Source organism: Macaca nemestrina, chromosome 4 (assembly GCF_043159975.1).
Source record: "Macaca nemestrina isolate mMacNem1 chromosome 4, mMacNem.hap1, whole genome shotgun sequence".
Classification (NCBI taxonomy): domain Eukaryota; kingdom Metazoa; phylum Chordata; class Mammalia; order Primates; family Cercopithecidae; genus Macaca; species Macaca nemestrina.
In genome coordinates this window covers 1,150,117-1,165,087 of record NC_092128.1, presented here as the reverse complement: position 1 = coordinate 1,165,087, position 14,971 = coordinate 1,150,117, and the positions used below count along the sequence as shown (strand labels likewise).

The following is a 14,971-nucleotide window of genomic DNA, read 5'->3' as shown; positions in this document are numbered from 1 at the left end:
GTTACAGCCACTCCTGACTGGGCACTCCATGAGGAGCTTCACACGTGGCCCTCGTGACACCTGCAGGGCCACTACCCCTGTTTACAGCTGAGGACTCGGGGGGCACAGAAGCTGAGCAGCCCCTTGGCCCCAGAGCAGTGGGTGGAGGAGCCTCTGACCCAAGGACAGAGCTGCATGAACTCCACCTTCTGCACCCACAAAATCCAGCAGGATGTCCAGTGCACCAAAGGTGCTTAGTTGGTCTCAGTTAATGAATAAAAAATTTAAATTTAGCATGTTTAAAATAGCCTTAAGTGGACCAGACCCTCTAGGGTTAGGCTCACACAGAAGGGCTCCCACAGGCTCCTGGAAAGGCTTTAGGGAATGTTTCTCAGGCCAGCCAGTGGTCCTGATGGGAGGTGGGCCTGGCACAGAGCAGGGCTGGGACTGGCCTCTCATTGTGAGCCTAACCCTAGAGGGAGACCTGGGGCCCACAGCGCCCCGTGACCCTGCACTTCCACGAGGTCTGAAGGCCCCCAGCCTCCACCATGGGGGTGATTTTGACCAATCAGGAAACACAGTTCGTGATCAGGAAAAACACAAATATGGCCCAGGTGCCACTGGGCCCTCCTTGAGCAGCCTCTCAACTGTGACCTGTGGGTCTGGCACACTGTGGCCCCTGCATGGCTCTGGGCCAGCATCAGGGCTCTGTTTGGCAGCTGTGGACAGCCTAGCTTCTGCATTCAAACATTATTGTGCCATCCTCCTGAGCAGAGGCAAGGCCACAGCAAAGACGGCCGCCCAGGAGCTGCCCTCGGAAGGGCCTCAGAGAACCATGGGGCCAAGGCCAGGCCTTCCCCAGGCACCACCTGCTAAGATGAAAAAGTGCCTCAACTCCCTCACCTGCATGCACCAAACATGCCGCCTTGTGGGGCCACCATCTGTGGAAACTCACCCTGTGGTTCCCACGCTTGGAGCAAGGTTCCAGCAAGCCCCTAAGCTGGCCTGGGATTGAGCTTAGCAGCCGCGTGTCCTCTGGGAGGACTCTGCCTTTCAAGGTCTGTGGGGGTTGCCCAGAGTTAACTTAAGTCATTTCAACGGCTCAATGGCAGGAACACAATAGAAACTGGGCCCACATTGCTTCCCACACACATCCCAGGGCCACAGCTCCTGGTGAGACGCCAGTGGAGTCCAAGAGAACGCAGAAGGTCCTCAGACTTTCCTGTCTCACACCAGCACAGCTTCCATCTTAGAAAGGAGTGTGTCAAATTGGAGGTGATGTAACTAACGTTTGGCAGAAAAGGAGTGTGTGAGCATCACCAACAAACCCTCAAGGTCCCCAGGGCCATCCTGGGCCTCAACACCTGGTCCAAAATCCTATCCCAGGGAGCTGGCCGGGCTGTGGCCTCCGAAGGTGATTTCTGCAGCTCTTGTCCCTCCCTCCTGCCAGGCAATGCAGGACCTGTGAACTCTGGCCTAACCAGTCGTCATAAAAATCATGCCTGCTTTTCCATTTACAAAGTTTACCAAGATTCCTAATTCCGTGTCCTTAAAATGTTGAGTGGGCTTTGCATGTTGAAGGGCATCGGAGGGCTCTGGGCTTTGCATGTTGAAGGGCATTGGAGGGCTCTGGGCTTTGCATGTTGAAGGGCATCGGAGGGCTCTGGGCTTTGTGTGTTGAAGGCCATCGGAGGGCTCTGGGCTTTGCGTGTTGAAGGGCATCGGAGGGCTCTGCAATGTGGGTCCTTGCAGCTCCCACTGGCCCTGCATAAACACTCCTGGGGTTCGCCTCCGAGCCTGTCTGGGATCTCTGTGCCCAGGGCGTCACCTTGTGTTTTGGTGCGAGACCCTCATGCCCACAGGCAGACAGAGCCCTTATGCTGCCCTGGGCTGCCCCCTGGGGCGGGCTTGCTGGGGAGCAGGAACTTTCCTCAGATGCAGTAGTTGCACCTGGTACCCCTAATTCCAGCCACGTTCAGGGCCCCTTGGTCTCCCTCAGTCGGGTTGCAGTGTCCACTGCTGTCCCAGGTCCCTTCCCAAAGGGTGAAGAGCAGCCACCTACCTCCTCTACCTCCCTGGTGTGCATCTGTGGTTTAAATGGTGGGCTTTCTGGAGTCACACTTTGTCCCAAGAATGATCCTACAGAGCCTCACCCTGAGGACTAAGCATTTGCCGGGGGGCTGGACTGGGGGCAGATGTTGCTTAAGGAGCCCCAGGAACACCAAAGCCCTGTTCACAGGCTGCCCACTGGCCTGGGACACCGGCGTGAAGCCGAGAGGAAACACGTCCAGGTACCCACACCCTAGAGGAAAAGCCAACCCCGGCCCGGGGAGGAAGTGGAAGGGTCACCTCAGCACGGGGTCTGTCCTGCGCCATCCGGGTCCTGGCGAGCGCGTCTGAAGCTGGGGCCTGGGACAGGGCCTCCAGGAAGGGCAGGTGGCGTCGGAAGGCCTTGGCCAGGGCAGCGCCGCCCTCCTGACTGTACCTCCTCTCACTGCCAATGCTGTGTTTTGAGGGCCTGAAAGAGCAAAAGAAACCAGACATCAACCGCATGTTTGCTGGTGCACGGAGCTGCCCTGTCCCCTGTGGTGCCTGGGTGCATGCGAGGGGGCCGGGAGCCCGGCTAGGTGGCCGGCCTGGCCTTGCTGCTCCGTGACCATGAGTTTGAACTTCTCCCAGACCTCCGAGCCTGTGTCTGGACGAGGATGGCTAACAGCACCTGCCTCGTGGTTGTGGGGATGGACGAATGACCCCTTCTGAAAGCTGAAGACAGGGAGTAAAAGTAACACGCAGGAACCAAGGGGAGGGGAGAAAGGGAGGAAGCTGCAGGCGCTGGCTGCAGGTTCAGCAAGAATTCTCCAGGAGGCAGAGGCAGCCGAAGGCCGGGTGGGCATGGGGGGCCTGAGGCTTGGCACAGCTTCTGCTGGGTTTGTGGGGAGACCAAGGAAGGCAGCCCAGAAGCTGGAAAAGGCGGGAACCAGGTTCTCGCCTCATAAATGTGCATTGTTTTAGGCCTCAGGTTGATGTACTTTGCTGCAGCCTCGGGACGTCCGTGCAGTGCTCTCGGCCCCTCCACTGCAGTCCCTGCTGTTAAACAGTGATGCACACAGACCACGCAGGGCAGGGATGCCTGAGGCTAGAAGGACAAACACATAAGACACTTCCCGCGGGCTGACACACGTGGTGCCCACGCTGCTGAGGGCGGCAGGGGTAGGGCCGGCGAGGACAAGGCCAAGAACCAGGTGCGGCGGGCAGGGGCCCCGCGGAACCAGGAAGGCTGGCAGGGGTCCCACGGAACCAGGTGCGGCGGGCAGGGGCCCCGCGGAACCAGGAAGGCTGGCAGGGGCCCCGCGGAACCAGGAAGGCTGGCAGGGGCCCCGTGGAACCAGGAAGGCTGGCAGGGGCCCCGCGGCACTGCTGTGTGCTAAAGGTATAAATCCAGGAGGCAGCTGGACATGTCAGCCACATGTGGCCCCCACTAACGATGCTCAGAGTCCCTGAGAGAGTGGCCACTTCCCAGTGGGGCCCCCAGCACCAGCTTATGCAGCCACACGGAAAGGAATCTCCCAGCCTCCCAGAGCCAGGGAGATTCGCTGGGAAAGCAGCAGTAACGCCCAAGCTCATCCCCACTGTTCTGCAGCTCATGCCCCACTGCCAGCACAAGACTCAGGCCTCCCTCATAACAGGCTTTGCAGGTGCGGTCGGCTGCCATCTGCTTCTCTCAGGCCAGGGAGAAGCTAGGTCCAAGCTGGAGACAGAGTCAGGACTCCCCACTGGCCCACGTGCAGCCCTGGTGGAGGCCTGGGCGTGGTGGGAGGACGTCCGTGGCCCCCGGAGCCTGCGCCCCGTCCCCCTTTACCCTCAGCTGCGGCGGAGAGCTTGCCTGAGCCATGGGGCAGCGTCTCAGCCCGGAACACAATGGGCATGGCCTCCCCACCTGCCAGCTCATCCGCAGACTCTGCCACTGGCCTCCACGCCCAGGACTCAGCCGCCCAGAGCTTCACAGCCCCCACGGAGGCCTCTGCTTTTTGCATATGACCAAAAGGGCCCAGAGCATGCTCCTAAATGAGGAAGAGAATTCCCACAGGAGACGCCTCTACCAGCCAGGATTAAGAACACCTGCGTGAGTGACTACACTCCACCCCCACCTTCCATCGAGGCCCCACCTCAAAAAAATATATAAATATATATAGTGAGGCTGGCATGGGGGTATAATCCGCTATATAATCCCGGCACTTTGGGAAGTGGAGGCAGGAGGGTCACTAGAGCCCAGGAACTTGAGGCTGCAGTGAGCTACAATGGTGCCGCTGTGCTCCAGCCCCAGGCAACAGAGGAAGACCTTGTTTCAAAAAAAAAAAACAAAAAGTGTGTGCGTGTGTGTGCGCGTGTGTGTGCATGTGAGTTTGATTGTGTAAATGTGTGTGTGAGGGTGTGTGTGTGTGAGGGGTGTGTGAGTATATGAGAATGTGTGAATGTGTGTGTTAGTGTGTGCATGTGTGCATGTGTCTGTGTGAGTGCGTGTGTGTGTGTCTGCACACACACACCATGCTTCTAATAAAATGCAAAGATTTCATAGACGTGGAGTTTAGACACAGACCAAAGAGCTTTCAATTCTGATTATTTTTAGTTTTTATAGTTAATTGAGTGCCTCATTTATGTCTATAAAAGAATAGGCATCACCATTAAAAAGATGGGCCAGTGTGGGGGCCTTGCTGCTCGGCTCTGCTGCCCACAGACAACAGCAGGGCCCTCCGTGAGCCTGCTGCCTCAGCAACGCTCCCAAATCCCCTTCCCCCTGAGAGCCATGCTCAGTGATGACCCATCACTTCAGGTCCGAATTGTGCTGCAGTGGACGGTCCAGATGCCACAGGCCCCCGTGCCATGCCCCACTGCCAGCACGAGACTCAGGCCTCCCTCATAACAGGCTTTGCAGGTGCGGTCGGCTGCCATCTGCTTCTCTCAGGCCAGGGAGAAGCTAGGTTCAAGCTGAAGGCAGGCACTTTCCTGAGAGCCCAGGCACTGGCTGCCTCAGAGCCCTGGGGCATGGCTCCACCGTGGCCTTCTCAACACCTAACTCTAGATCCTTGTTAGCGAAAGAAGACAGAATTACGGCTAGTGTATGAGAGTCATGTTTAACTGGCCACAGGTTGCCTCCAAGTGACCTCACACCACTTAACATATGCAATAGGAGGCTTAAATAGATACTTGCAAGTCTCCCTCCAACTCTGATGCAGGTGTTGACATGAATTCTGTTGACAGCTGTGTTATCAACCTCACAATACACTTTCATCATTTTTGTTTAAACAACCAACTTCTTTAAATGCGATTTAAGTGACGGGAAAACGCCATCTATCGATTGGTGCAGTTGCCTTCGCGTGCTCTCGTGTGTTTCCATCGGCACCTTTCCCTTCGGCCGGAATGGCGGCTTTACCAGCCCTGGCCATGGAGCGCTGCTGGGGATGATGTCCTTCAGCATCTGTATTTCTGAAACAGCCATAATTTTACCTTTGTATTTGAAGGATACTTCCATGGGCTATGGAACTCTGGGTTGATTTTTTTTTCCTTTCAGTACTTAGAAACGCTTTCCATCATCTTCTGGCATGGAGCATTCTCAAGGAGAAACCTGCAGTGGCCTTCATCATCTCATCTCTCTATGAAATGTACCTTTTTGTCCTCTGACTGCTTTTAAGGTTGGCTTTTTATCACTGGTTTTGAGAAATTTGATTACAATATTTCTTGGTCTTCATGTTTCTTTCTTAGCTCATTGAGCTTTCTGGATCTGTGAGTTTATTATTTTTATCATATTGAAACAATTTTGGTCATTATTTCTTCAAATGATTTTTCTGTTCCTGTCTCTCCCCCCTTGGGACTCCAGTTATACATATATTTGGCCTTTAGATGTGTCCCATAGCTCACTGGTGTTCTTTATTTTTTTAAATTATCCTTCCTCGTTTCCTTAGTTCCTATTGCTGTTTCTTCAAGTTCACTAATATTTTCTACCACAATGTCTAATCTGCTGTTCACTCCACTCATGGTTTTTTCCTGTCTGCTACTTATTGTGTGTCAGTTCTGTGTCTACACGGATGAATTCTATGAGTTGCATTTTCCTGCTCCTTTTCATGCCAGATAATCCATGTCTATATATTCACATTGTGAATTTTACCTTATTGGGTGATGGATATTTGCATTCCCATAAATATTATTTACCCTTGCTCTGGCATTCAGTTAAGTTGCTTGGGACCAGTTCAACCCTCTTGGGTTTTACCTCTAAATCTTGTTTGGCAGAATCAGAGCAGCAATTATCTATGAGAAATTACTCCCCACTACTGAGACAAGACTCTGTGGGCACTCTACCCAATGATCTGGGAATTATGAGGTTTGCAAGTCTGAGAGGTGTGAAGAGGCACTAGGTCACACTCTGTATGAATGTCAGGTACCGTTTGCTCTCATTTTTTGGATGGTTCTTTTCCCTCATAGACACAAGATCATCAGTCATCTACCAAATCCTCAGCAGTGACTGAAAATCTCCAGGGCTCTCTGTGCACTCTTCTCTCTTATACTCCGACCTGTGAACGCAAGCTGCCTTGGTTTCCCCAGACCTTCAGCTCTGTCTTGTCAACTCTGGCAGTCCACTGAGCACCACTGTCCCTGAGGCAGCTGGGGGCAAGTGTCATCACCACACAGCTGTGTCCCCTCCGAAAATGGCCCTCCACAATGGGGGTCTGCCTCACCCATGTTTATACCCCATCGGGGGAGGTCTGCATCCCACACTGGTCCCTAGCCCCTGAGGAGGGGTCAGGGCTCCAGAGGCCTCTGTCGTGACCACACTGAGTCCAACCTCTCCTCGGCCAAACTCATCTCTTCACTTCCCCACGATGGGTCTTCCCAAGACCCTGCACTCGGACTTCAGAACCACAGAGTCTGCCGTCCAGACAGCCAAGATGTAGTTCCCCGGGAACCCCTGGGGCCCTGCCCATGGCCAGTGAGGAACTTGGGGGACTTGACTCCAGCGCCCCCGATGCCAGCGGAAGGGCGACTTAGATTTCTCCTTGAGAAGTGCTCCAGGCCAGAAGACAATGGAAAACATTTTTAAAGTAGTGAAAGAAAAAAAATTAACCCAGAATTCTATATCCCATGAAAATATCCTTCAAATACAAAGGTAGACTTATGGCTGTCTTAGAAACACGATGCTGAAGGACATCATCCCCAGCAGAGCTCCACAACCAGGATGTCAACAGCCCAGGCACCCCAGGCAGGCACAGGAGGTAGATATAAGTCAAGGAGCACCTGTATACATATATATGTATACACGTGTGTGTGTGTGTGTATGTGTGCATGTGTATCTCCTTTCACAGAATGTGATGCTACATTCTGAACAAAATCATATTCAGAAAAAGTCTCAGTATGTCTCCAAACACAGCGCTGTGGCATCACCCAACAGCCTGAGGGACGTGCAGCTCAGACTCTGCAGGTGCTGAGTGAGGCAGTATTACTGCAAATAGAACACACGCTTTGCTAAGAACAATTTCCACTTCTGGGTATCAGGAAGAAGTGTCTTCTATCCAAATATGACCATCTGGTACTTGTATATGGGTCCTTACTGTGATTTAGAAACACTTTAGGAAATACACTGGGGCTTGAGTGGATGTGGAACTCACTATAAATTTCCCACATACCGTAATGGAATAGGTTTCCAGGTACTGTTTCCATGTGGGATGTTGATTTTCAAGAACAGATCACTAACATTAGGTGTGTGATGCCTGCATGGTGCTTATTTAAAAATGCCATTTTTGCTTGATTATCTCAATTGATAAATACACCATGGTTTTATTTCTAGTGCCTTTTTGTATTACTTTGTTCCCACACTGCTGATAAAGATATACCTGAGACTGGGTAATTTATAAAGGAGAGGTTTAATTGACTCACAGTTCAGCATGGCTGGGGAGGTCTCAGGAAACTTACAATCACAGCAGAAAGGGAAGCAAACACACCCTTCTTCACAAGGTGGCAGGAGAGACAAATGCAAGGAGCAAAGGTGAAAGAGTCCCTTATAAAACCATCAGATCTTGTGAGAACTCACTTACTATCATAAGACCTGCATGGAGACAGTCACCTCCATGATTCAATTACCTCCCACTGGGTCCCTCCCACGACACATGCAGATTATAAGAACTACAATTCAAGATGAGATTTGGGTGGGGACACAGCCCAACAATATCACTTTTCAAGTGACCCTGATACAGATGTAGTAGACATATAAATTACCAAGGCCTTCGCAGCTCTTTGCATCTCAAATCATGGCTATAGTTTCCTTGGCCATTTTTTAATCGATGAAATTTCATGTTCTATGTTGTCAGAGTGTAATTTAACTGCAGTTAACTTACTTTTCTGGTATTTTGTCTACTTTTCTCACTAATTGCTAATCAATGCAGATGGAACCACCTCATAAATGTACCTTTAAATTGTCATATTCATCTTTGCTTTGCCTCTGCCCATGCTTGGGGACTTGTTTGTGACACTGCAATATGTCACAGCAATGAGAGTGTTTATCATTATGCTGTGTGGTGGTGTAGCAATTAACTCGCACATTGACTTTTGCTCTGTCATCCAGCTTGAAGTAGGTCAAAACTTCATACGTATGGATTTTGTACTTCAAAAAGATGAAAAATGTTTTACACTTAGTAGCTACTCCCTTCTCCACTTGCACACACTGGACTTAGGCTCACGATAATATGAGATATCCTAGATTGTCACCCAGTTTGTTAAAGGAAAAGATTCCAAATTACAGGCCCATCTTATGTTACACATCCAACCTTCATGGCCACCCAAAGTTCCCTGTGAAGTTGTCCGTGCTTACATACACAGCTGGTATTCTTTGTCCCTGTTCCTGCCTCAGGAGCCTTTAGCATGTTCCCAGGTTCTCTTTAGCCATTAGCATGTTCCCTGGTTCTCAGGTCCTCCTGAAAGGACACAAAGATAGATGTGTACCCGCCCCCCACCCGCTACACCCTTGTTCTGCTCTCTAATCTTTGCACATACCAGAGATTTCGTAAGTTCTGTGAGTACCTGGTTTTCTGCACGTACCAGAGATTTTGTTTTGCACATACCAGAGATTTTGTAAGTTCTGAGGCAAGGTCACAAGACGTGTTTAAGTAAGATAAACTCTTGCTGCCATAAACCTGCTCTCCCGCCTCAAAGTTTGAACCAAAATATCAGAAATGGCAGGAACCAATCATAGTTTGCCAAATCGCTTTGTTCAAACTCCAGCCAATCATACCTCTAATTTGTATAATGATTCTATGCCTACTTTCCTTAGACTATATAACATTGTTCGGAGCTCAGGGGGGGAGCTCTCCTGCCCGTCTCGTTTCACGAGCAAGTGAGAGCTCCAGGTTCGAACCTGTAATAAAGATCCTTGCTGCTTAGCTTTGACTCTGGACTCTGGTGGTCTTCTTCGGGGAATAAACGGTCTGGGCATAACACTCCTTAGCCCTTACCATGTTCCCAGGTTCTTGGTTATCTTAGCCCTTATCATGTTCTCAAGTCCTCAGTTCTCAGGTTCCCCTTCCTTGACTCTCTCAGCCCTTAGCATGTTCTCAGCTTCTCCTTATAGCATGTTCTCAGGTTCTCTTAGCCCTAAGCATGTTCTCAGGTTCCTGGTGACTCCTTAGGTGCCAGCTCTGTTCCTCACACTGGGCATTCATACTTACTGCTTTGCTGATCTTCCACACTACGTCTCTTTCTGGCTTTCTCTCTTGGGGCTTACTCTGCTTGAGGGACCTCATGTGTGTGAAGAGAAGAACCAGCAGGAGAAATTAGCTTGTGGTAAGCCCAAAACAGGGCTGTGAATTCTGAAGACTTCATTCTAATGTCACTTTTATTTCATGAATGAGTAATTGGTTTTCGGCAAGTAACTCAATCTCCTGAGATTAACTGCCTCATGTGAAGAACACCAGCTACTATGTCACTGGCCTATTGTGGATTCCTGTTCAGCTGTGAAGCTCAGAATGCTCTGAACACACATGAACTGGAGAAATCCAGGCGACATTCTTGGTTAGTGTTGCTACCCATGCAAGAATTCAAAGGCATGGGCAGATCACGCATTCTGTCCTTCACCACCGTTTATCCAGCAAATGCTGGCCCGGGGTCTATCTGGTGGAGGGCACAGGCAGGCGCTAGGGGAGCCTGGTTAGAAGCAGCTCCTGGGACTGGGGAGTGAGGACGCTGAAAGCCAACAGGGCTCCTTATCACGCAGCAGGAATCAGAACATGAGGATCCCTTTAACAAGGAATGAAACAAATCCTTTACTTTAAAATCGCTTGAAAATCTAGAGGCAAAGGCCACAAATTAAATCTAAAATAAGAAAAATTTATAAATACTAAAGAAGAGGGGAATGAGCCACAATCCACGTATGAGGAGGCAAACAAGCCACAATCCACGTATGAGAAGAAAGAGCCCCAAAGAGGAATCGGTACCCTTGCTGCGGGCCCCACCCTCCGACCTGACCCACGGGGCTTTGGAAACACCACTTGACCTTATAAAAGCTGAGTTTCAAACAGAAACAGTCCCAAAGGCCAAATTCTGAAGATAGCCATGGATTAACCAAGGCAACAAAAACAAAGAGGAAGCAGGAAAGGCCCTATTCATCTAGGAAAATGGAATCCAAGACAAGCATTAAGGGAGATGCAGACACCATTTACACAACAATCCGCCAGTGATGGACGCCGAGGACGGGCTGACGCAGCCCCGTGTGCTAAGCAGCAGAGCCTCAGAGCCTATGAAGCTAAACACGTCAACCCCCAAAGGAAAACTCACAGAAATACTGTCTTTGAGAAATTTCAGAAAGTCACAATATAAATAAGGACATGTTGATCTGAAATAATACAATTGACACATTTTTACCTAATTACACATCATATATATATATAAAATTATAAACTATTTGTAAAAATCTGTATCCTGCAAATAGTTAAACGAATATATTATTGAAGCGCCAACTAGAGATTAAATATGGTTCCAATTAGGCCAAAGAAATCCTCAAAATTACCAAAGAGCAAAAGTTGAACAAAGTCACATTCTGACCAAAATGCAGTAGAATTAGACACTAATTTAAACTTTAAAAACAACACATAAATATGAAAAAGTAGAAAAGCCTACCAAACACTTGTTTCAAAAGGATATAAAATGACAATTACTGATAATTTAGAACAAAAGCAAGTGAGAATTCGTCAAAGTTATAGAATGATGTTAAAATTATGCTCAAAAGCAAATAATAAATTTATGTGATTTCATTATTTTTAAAAAATGAATAAAGAGCATAAATAAGTTTTACTGAAGAAGCTTAGAGAATAGCAAAAAGAAGAAAATCTGAGAGATAATTCTTTTTAAAAATTGTGTTAAAAGGGTGAACAAAAGGAATTTTTTTTTGAGCCAGGGTCTCACTGTCTCCCAGGCTACAGTGCTGTGTGTGATCATGACTCAGGCAGCCTCAATCCCGGGCTCAGGTGATCCCTCAGCCTCCTGAGTAGCCAGGCGCCACCACACCCAGCTAAAGAAAAAGTGAGTTTACAATGGCAAGGGAATATAACTACACATGTGCTGAGTAATTTTAAAAATCATAATAGTGAGGACTAAGCTCTGATTTTTTTATCTTGCCCAAATTCCTATCTAAGAGGTCTGGGGAGTCATGCCCTACAAACCATAAATTCTCATCAGAGGGTTTTATTTGACCCTATATATCGTGACTTACTTTTCAGTCTGACTCTGGCAGAACATTACCAGGCAAGGAAAAAAATCAAAATATTTAACCCTAAAATATATTTCCTTGCAATACTTTGAAATTGCCCTGCAAAGTCTCTTGTGGAAAAAATCCACATTCTATAGGGATCCCCTTCCCCCTTTGTTTTCCTTTCTTCCTTTCCAGATCCCAGGAGATAATCAACCAAGAGCTAAGCACCCTTTTAGGTCCAATAAGGAGCATCTTACAACCTGCTCTCTCTGAAGTCAGCTATCTGAGAGCTTCCTCTGCACAATAAAACTTGGTCTCCACAATCCTTTATCTTAACCTGAGCATTTCCTTTATGTGGGTCCCAGGTCTTCAGATAAACTCAACCAGTTGTCAACCAGAAAATGTTTGAATTCACCTATAGCCTGGAAGCCCCAGCTTTGAGTTGTCCCTCCTTCTGAACCAAACCAATGTATTTGATTGATGTCTCACGCCTCCCTAAAATCTATAAAACCAAGCTGCACCCCGAGCACCCTGGGCCCATGTGCTCAGGGCCTCCTGAGGGCTGCGTCACGGGCCATGGCCACTCATATCTGGCTCAGAATACATCTCTAAAAATATTTTACAGAGTTTGACTCTTTTCATCAACAGGAGAAGAGCATCCACTACACTGCATTACCAAATGTGGAATAGGTATTAAAGGATAGCTTTTAAATACCCCAAATCATACAACAGTGTAAGCATGTTTTACCAATAATCTTGGAAGACAATGAAAATGCCCTATAAATAAAGAGCATTCCTAAAAATTATACTAGAAAGTAGATCATTTCAATGGTAAAAGAAGTTTTCCAGAAATTTTAGGAAAAAAAGAAAAACGATCACATTTCCATGAGGATGATAATTTTGTGGGCAACAGTTGAGGAAGATGACGGGCCACACTGTTTCTTATTCTCTCCTGGGCAGGGCCTCGTGGGAACCTCCCTCAGTAGGTGTCAGAGTCGGGCACGAGGAAGGCGCCGCCATGGGACTGAGGAGGCCTTTGGGTCAGCAGGAGGGACAGCATGAGAGGGGGTGACTGTCCCAGGCAGTCATGCCTGGGCTTGGGGAAGAGCTGGGGAATGTGCCCAGACTCCTCTGCCCTCCACGCTGGGTGCAGCTTGTTCCAAACCCCACCAAAGCCAGAGCCCCAGAGGACCCGATGGAGCCTACAGGCATGAAGCCCATCGCAGGGCAGGGGAGGGAAGCGGGGAGGAAAAGAGTCTGGAGAATATCCAGCCAATGCCTCCCTAAATGGGCCTCTGTTTTGGGGGCAGGGATAATTGGTCTTGCCTGGGTTCAACACTCACAAAGAAAGAATTTGGAAATCCAACCTACAGAATGGTAAGAGCTCTCTGTTTTTATTTGCATCCATAGCTGGTGCCATCTATGTTCCAGGCTGATAAAAATATTTTTACAAAATATAATATGTGAAAAGTTACTACCATGAAATGTAAAGAATCTATAATACAAGGAACAAACAGAAATATACAAAAAGTCCTTTTTATACAGACAAAGACATATACAGGAAAGTCACAAAGAAAATTCCAATCTTGGCCGGATGTGGTGGCTCATGCCTGTAATCCCAGCACTTTGGGAGGCCAAGGTGGGTGGATCAGGAGGTCAGGAGTTCAAGATCAGCCTGGCCAACATGGCAAAACCCCGTCTCTACTAAAAATACAAAAATTAGCCAGGCGTGGTGGCGCACACCTGTAGTCCCAGCTACTCAGGAGGTTGAGGCAACAGAATTGCTTGAACCCAAGAGGTAGAGGCTGTAGTAAACCGAGATCACGCCACTGCACTCCAGCCTGGGTGACGAAGCAAGACAGAGAAAAGAGAAGAGAAGAGAAGAGAAAGAGAAAGAGAAAGAGAAAGAGAAAGAGAAAGAGAAAGAAAGAGAGAGAGAGAAAGAGAGAAAAAGAGAAAGAGAGAGAGAAAGAGAGAAAGAGAGAAAGAGAAGAAAGGAAGGAAAGGAAGGAAGGAAGGAAGGAAGGAAGGAAGGAAGGAAGGAAGGAAGGAAGGAAGGAAGGAAAGAAAGAAAAGGAGGAGGAGGAGGAAGGAAGGGAGGGAGGGAGGGAGGAAGGAAGGAAGGAAGGAAGGAAGCAAGGTAGGTAGGAAGGAAGGTAGGTTCCAATCTCAAAGCCTATGTATTTAAAACAAAGATAACATACCATTTTTCATAATAAAACTGGCACTGTTTTAAATAATAAAAACTGGCAATTTTTTCAAACGACCACGTTTAACGTTTAGAAGGCACAATCCAGGCGCCTCTCCAGGGTTGCTGCTGAGTTTGATTTCTCAGAGGCAGGTCCTCCCTGGATTCTTCTCTCGGTGGCACTCCTTTCCTCCCACGTTGGGCAGCTTCTGTTTGCCCCGTTCTGCACCCCCAGACTGAGGAGGAGCCATCCCCTGCTTGGTGCTCCCAATTCTTCAGCCCTCTGCTGCTTGCCCGTCTTGGGCCGCCCAACCCATCCCTACACTTGATGGAGTTCAAGGTCCCTGGGGCGGTGCAAGCGCCCCCAATGGAATTTAGAGGGGAGTACAAGGAGTTTGAACACATCCAACATGAACATGGAAATTCAACACAGCTCAAGTTGAAAACATTTTGGTGGATTTTTGTTTGGTTTCCTACAGGAAAGACTTAGAGTATAACAGCACATTCTCTTAGATAAAGGAGGTATTAAAGGTAGATACACCAGGCACAGAAGCAGAAAGACGCGGCCCCTGCCCTCAGTGTGTGCCGCGTGCTGGGGGTTGGTTACCAGTTCTCCACACGTTCTCACTCTTTTGATCCTGCCAGGACACTTAATTGCTTTCCGTATCAGATGGACATGGGCATGAAAGCAGCTATCTAAATTTTGTGTTACTGGAATCTTTCTGACTAAAGACTATGGCTCTAGAATAGTCTCTCTGTCAGGGAAAAATGGACTTTTCAAATTAAACCTTTAGGAAAGGTCACTTTCATGTGTTCTTTTTTTTTTTTTTTTTAACATGAAAAATAGCACAATGGCTCAGGAATCCAACAGTGCCAGCTTTCTTACTGTGATTTGTCTTTAAACTAATTTTTTAACCTCCCTATGTCTCAATTTCCTCACTTTCAAGAATGGGTATGACATTTAGTACATGGTATGTATGACATTACCAGATAGTTTATATGACATTAGTAATTGCCACATAGTTTGAGTACAAAATAAGAGAATATGGAACAATATATTTAGCTCAGTATAGGTT

At 48.3% G+C, this 14,971-nt stretch overlaps 1 protein-coding gene across 1 annotated transcript in view; it reads right to left on the bottom strand.

Annotated features, from left to right (window-relative positions):
- PTPRN2 (protein tyrosine phosphatase receptor type N2) overlaps positions 1 to 14,971 on the bottom strand; it is a gene marked incomplete at its 5' end in the record, with an annotated part of 1,004,492 nt that overhangs the window by 626,960 nt on the left and 362,561 nt on the right. Inside the window, 1 exon segment of the mRNA NM_001305920.1 lies at positions 2,329 to 2,497. Within this exon segment, the coding sequence (NP_001292849.1) occupies positions 2,329 to 2,497 (169 nt within the window).